Here is a 6,048-nt window from a genome sequence, read left to right on the forward strand (position 1 = left end):
GACTTTCCATTCCAGAACCATGGCCCAATCTGTCTGTAACCTCACGGAGAAGGCCTTGGTGCTGGTAAATGCTGTGGTGACTTTCTCCAGGCTTCGACGGGCCACATGTTGGTACTATGCCAGGCTTGAGCTGGATCCTCCAGCCCTTGCTCAGGTGCTGGCAGCTATTCAGCTGTTCATAGCGCACACTCTGAAATGCTGGACCTCGTTTATCTAACATTATGTTCCCTCTTCTCTGTTCTCTGAGGAGAGAGGCTGGCATTCGGGCAGAGTACTACCTTGTGCATAGAAGAAGGACTGTCACATAATGAAACACTTGTCCAGGTTGCGGACAAGCGGCTTCCCTAGACGGTGGCCAAGGGCCCTGGGTGAGCAGCACCCCGATGTGACCGGTTTCCACCCAGGTCGTTCCCCTCACCCCTTCTCTACAAAAACCGGGCTGACGTGGAAGCCCATGAGGACGGAAAGCCGGTTTGCACGAATCCTGGCAGGCAGGGCTCAGGAGCTGACAGGTTTTGGGGGGTGCTAGGGGTTGGCGTCCCTTTGACAGGAAAGATGACATTCCCTCGTCACGGATTCACGGGGCTTCCCGGCCCGGCGCTCCGAGTTCCCAAGGCTCCAGGCCTCTGGTCGCCTTTTCACAGAGCGGGAGGCGTCTGCAGCCTGGGGAGGCCACCTCTCGGGCACTCAGGCGCGGCTTGGAGGCAGGCGGGCGGGGCTCGTGAGGCCACCCTCAAGGCTGGAGGAGGGTCCCCATTTTTGTAGCCCCGCCCCGGGCGGGGGAAATGACGGTCCTCCCAGCTCCCTCCGCCGCTCTGGCCCAACTACTCGCCTCTTCCACGTTTCCGCCCGCCTACGCTGCTTCTGATTGGTGAAGGAGTGCGCCGTGCGTGATGACGTAACGAACAGGCAGCATATAAAAACGCGCCAGGGCCGGGCGCGCGCCTCTTTCTCAGTTGTCTTGGGGTCCCGCTCAGGTGAGGTGCTCATGGTTTCTAGTCAGGGGGTGGGTTACGAAGTCATGCGGTTTTGTGAACTTTAGTGAGCACGGTACAGAAGTTGGGGGTGAGGCGAGAGTGTTTGGCCCGCGGATTAAAGAGTTTATTCGATTCTTCAGTGGCGGTTCTCGCGAGATCTTAGCTGCGCGCCGCGAGGTTCTCGCGTAGCTGAGACTGCGCAGGCGCCGCAGCGTTCATCCCTTTCTCCTGTGCAGGCGCGGACGGGCGAGCGGAGCCAACATGCCGGTTGCCCGGAGCTGGGTTTGTCGCAAAACCTATGTGACCCCGCGGAGACCCTTCGAGAAATCCCGCCTCGACCAAGAGCTGAAGCTGATCGGTAAGTAACAAACGCGGGTTTCGGCCTCCCGGGTCCGGGCAGTGCCAACACGTGGGGAGGCCGCCCACGTGCTCCTCCTGCTGGAGTCCTTAGGTGTCGCCCCGTTCCCGTCGACCCGGTCAGAGCCCGTCGTTCTTCAGAAAGTTTCTCGTTTCCGAAGTCACCAGTCCAACTCTGGTACCAGTCAAGGGACAGTGTGATCTCCCGTCAACCACCCGCTCTCGTTTCAGGCGAGTATGGACTAAGGAACAAACGTGAAGTCTGGAGGGTCAAATTTACCCTGGCCAAGATCCGCAAAGCTGCTCGGGAGCTGCTGACCCTGGACGAGAAAGATCCACGGCGTCTGTTTGAAGGTGCGTGAGAGGAAAGGGATGAAGTGCAGGGCCACGGTGGTCTCCCAGACTTACTTTTCAGTGGTCAGAGATACATAGAATAAGTGGCGTTTCACAGACTGGGGTAGGACAAGAGGCTTAGTCCGTCGCTGCCCCTTACCTTATGTGCTTACACCTGTATTTTATTGTATTTATTTTATTACACCTGTATTTTATTACACCATAATTTATTGTTGACAAGAACTAACAATGCCAAAAAGCTTGGGGAAAGCAATTATGCTTCTTGTGTGTCTTGTTAATGGTAGGAATAGATACTGGGATTTCTGGAATGTTGGATGAAAATAACAGGGTGAAGGAGTTTGGGTGTGTGTATTTGCCTGCTCTCATAATGTGGGACATTTGGGTGACATTTAACAAGACCTGAACAGAACATTCAGGTGAAGACTTTGGGAGGGAATACAGATCTTATATAGGAGCTTAAGTTCTTTTTCTAACTTGGTTTTTTATATATATGTGTGTTTATAGACATAGAAAATTTATAGTCTTTTTAGACTTCTTTGCTGACAGTCTTCTCTCCTGCTTTGAGATGGGGAATCAGTGCATGACTTACCAGAACAAAAATTGACATTAAAAAGAACAGGGAAGTTTCCAGAGTCTACAGGGAGCAGAGCATAACTATGAGGAAAGACTTTGAAGATTGAGCTATTCACAATGAAACGTACTCAAGTATGTCTATGGCTTCATAGTTAGCCCCATGGCAGAGGTGATGCAGGGCAAGTGTCAAAGGATTTGTGGTTTCCAGGGTAGAAGTGGAAGTTGCAAGGGAGAAGGCGGCACCCTCAGGTATACTAGTCTTTTTTAGGAAATGAAGCCATTAGCCTGGAACAGAAAGGATGAGCCTGCAAGCTCTGTCTGCTCACTGGTGCATCCTTGAATCCAGCGTTTCCCACTAATGTGTATTACTTAGGAAAGAAGAAGTTTCCCGGCGTCTCATATTTCTTTTAAGATGAGCTAACAGCATTTGTCCTGTTGAGCACGCTTGACACGTATGAAGTTTATTCTTCCAGTTTTGGGACAGGTGTATCTCTCTGTCTCAGGTTCAGCGTTCAATAGTGTGAAAAAGTGAAGCCATGTTATGACTTGACATTGGGAAAGAGTTCGTTTTGGTTTGATCTCCCATTAACTCTGCTGTCTGTCTTCACAGTCAGGTTTCCTTCACATTCAAGTGCCCAGTAAATGTGGGTCCTTTTTCATGGAGTTTGCTTAGATGTTCTTTTTGCTATAACTGAAGGTGATATATAAATTAAAGAGAAGTTTTTCTTTTTTTTTTTTTTTTAAAGATTGATTTATTTTTATACAAGAGCTGGGGTACAGGCCAGAGGTGTGGGAGTGTGAGAGGATTCACCAGAGACAGAGCGGGGAGCAGAACAGGCAGACGACCGAAATACACTGCTGAGGGGAGCAACAGGGACAAAGGAGAGGTCTGCTGCGCCATGTGGGATTCTCGCCGGCCAGCTGGGATCAAACCCGTGCTGCAGAGGCTGCGGACAGCTTCACAGCGCTGTGCTCAACCCGTTGCGCCACCGGGGAGGCCCCAGAAGCTCTTCCTTTCTAAGGAGAAAATAGTTTTTGATATTTGTTGTATTATGAAGGTGTTAATTAGCATTAGCTTGTGGTGATGAGAAACCCAGTGATGAGAGTCTGGGGGTGGAGGGTTTGCCCCTGGGGTTTTGGGGCAGTCCAGACTCCAGTGGTCAGGAGCTATCGGCTGTGGATGACATTGGGCAAATAAATAGCATGGCCTTCTGATCCCGAGGTGGTTGGAAGAAAGGTTGCTGCATCTGCTGTAAGGTTATCTACTCCAGACTACGACCTGTAAACCACTCTGCTTTGTCATGGAAGTGATAGTTTAATATCAGTAGCACTTAGATTTAAGATTGTCTCCTTTACTCTCCTAATGACTGGAGAAGGTTCTTGTTTCAGATGAGACACGGGTGTGTGTGGTTACCTGACCTGGATAAGCTGGAAGTAGCCGTCCCAGCCTGCTTTAAGTTGTGTGAGGTTTTTGGTCACAGTGACCAGTGCCTCAAGTCCCATATTATGAGTGTTAGCTCTTACCTATTTCCCCCACTCTGCTGTGATGAAAGGCGGAGGATTTGAACCTAAAAAGTGAGATCAGCTTAGGTGTATGCTTTTCTCCCCAGGCAATGCCCTGCTGCGGCGACTTGTCAGGATTGGGGTGCTGGATGAGGGTAAGATGAAGTTGGATTACATCCTGGGCCTGAAGATCGAGGACTTCCTGGAGAGGCGCCTGCAAACCCAGGTCTTCAAATTGGGCTTGGCGAAGTCCATCCACCATGCCCGTGTGCTGATCCGCCAGCGCCATATCAGGTACCACCGCTGGTGGGCTCCCTGAGTCCTTCCCCTCCCCTCATGCCTGCCTTTGCTAAGCCTGTTCTCTGTCTCCTGTGCAGCCCTTGGAGGTGACAAAGGCATGAGCTCACCTTGAGGGTACAGATTGACTCCCACAGACAGCTTGTGGGGGGGTGTGGGAGCAGACTTTCCCCACTCCCCCCATGGCCCAGCGCAAGGGTCAATGCGGCTTAAGTCGTACACCTTGCGAAGGCTTCCGCCTGCCAGGCTTCTGGGCAATCAGCAAGACAGGTAATAGCCCTTGGAGTTGCTGAGCCTCAGGTGACTTGGGGTTCAGTTAGCTCTTGGGCTCACTTGATGAAGTCACCTGTCAAAGCCTGAAGTTAAAATGCCAGGGACCGGGAGCTTGCAGGCTTGGGCAGGGTAGTTGGTTCCAGGGGGCCAGTCAGGCCAAATGGCTTGCTCTTTGCCGAGTTTGCCCTGTTGGTAAAATGGGCACCAGTAGTGGGAGGTGAAGCATGTGGGCAGTTGCATACTGGATTTCTGCCTCAGTCCTCGCCTTGCCACCTGCAGGCAGGAGCCTGACGAGCTGCTTTCATAGAATCTAGTCTTGGGTTGTTGCTCCAAGGAGAGCGGAACTGCACCTAATGATGGCACCATTCAGAATATTGGAAAATCACATTGGGGGTATACGCTGCCACCTCGCCTCTTCTGTGGGTTGTGTCTAAACTTCTTTGCCCCTCTGGAAATGAACGAGAAGCTTTATGAAGCATTCCAGTTGTATGCTGTCAGGAGCCCTTTCTGGTATTGCTTCAGGGTCCGTGCCGCTGTGTAAGCAGCAGCCTTACTGTCGCAGCACAACTGAAGAAGAGGGGTCTCAGTAGCAGGGTCCTACCTCCTGTCCCTTCACCTGCCGTCTCCCCTCCAGGGTCCGCAAGCAGGTGGTGAACATCCCGTCCTTCATTGTCCGCCTGGACTCCCAGAAGCACATCGACTTCTCCCTCCGCTCACCTTATGGGGGTGGCCGCCCGGGCCGCGTGAAGAGGAAGAATGCCAAGAAGGGCCAGGGTGGGGCTGGCGCCGGTGACGATGAGGAGGAGGATTAAGGGTCTCACGCCCTTCTGGGCTGGCGGCATGTCTCAGTTTGCAGTCAGACAGTAAACATGTTGTCAGTGTTTTGGAATCGGTGTTTCTTGTGTGTCTCCTTCCTTGATTCTGCTCCCCCAGACTTTGAACTTCAGCCCCGGGGGTGGGAAGGCCACTCGCTACCTCCTTGACCAGTTACTTGAGCTAATTCTGGCCTGAGTGTTGTTATTACAGCAAAGAGCAGCTGTGTTCTGTGGAAGTTCTTAGAGCCAAAACCACAAATCAGTTCTCAAAGGCCACTCTATTTCCAGCAGAGGAAGTAGAGTTCAGCGTCAACTCTAACCCTAGGGGAGGGCGTGCTTGGGGTGGGGGCTGACAGCTGTTACGGAGACAACTCACCTGTAGTTGCCGGTGGAATGAACTTTTAATAGTATTATTGGTGGGGAGTATGGCACAGAATACAGCCAGGTAGCAAAGCCCACTGTGGTGTGGTTGATGTCACACTTCCTGTTTTCATCTTGGGATTTGGGTTCTGTTGGTGGGAGGCAGGTAAGCCCTCCCCCTCAGTCACCTATGGTAGGGACTTTTACAGCGCCTTGGGGCCCTGCCTTTGGGGTTGACGATGCTGGGTCTGGAGGGAAGTGGGCTGCCTTTCTACCTCAGAAGCTGTAACTGGCAAGGGAGGAAGCAGCTTGGTTTCAGGAAATGAGAAACCCTTGTAACCCGTAGCAACTGTAGCTGCCCTCTGGCCTGGCCTTGGGCTTTGAGGTCAACTCAGCCCAGCTTCACAGATGTTGCCCTCTGCCAAGTCCACTGCTTCGGTTGGCACTGCTGCCTCTCCCCTCACCCCCAGGCTTCCATGTGTAATTAGAGTCTTGAGGCAGCCTCCTATGGTAGGCCCTGGAAGCAGCATCTCGCAGTC

General features: G+C 52.3%; 1 protein-coding gene across 1 annotated transcript; it reads left to right on the forward strand.

Moving 5' to 3' along the window:
* Positions 1–966: 966 nt before the first annotated feature.
* On the forward strand, positions 967–5,227 carry RPS9 (ribosomal protein S9). Its single transcript, XM_084256773.1, has 5 exons — positions 967–977; positions 1,214–1,335; positions 1,566–1,688; positions 3,872–4,058; positions 4,969–5,227. Exons 2-5 carry the CDS (start codon positions 1,239–1,241, stop codon positions 5,144–5,146), a joined length of 585 nt encoding a protein of 194 aa, XP_084112899.1. The 5' UTR covers positions 967–977; positions 1,214–1,238; the 3' UTR covers positions 5,147–5,227.
* Positions 5,228–6,048: the final 821 nt, after the last annotated feature.

The sequence above is a fragment of the Talpa europaea genome, assembly GCF_964194135.1.
Source record: "Talpa europaea genome assembly, chromosome: 16".
Classification (NCBI taxonomy): Eukaryota; Metazoa; Chordata; class Mammalia; order Eulipotyphla; family Talpidae; genus Talpa; species Talpa europaea.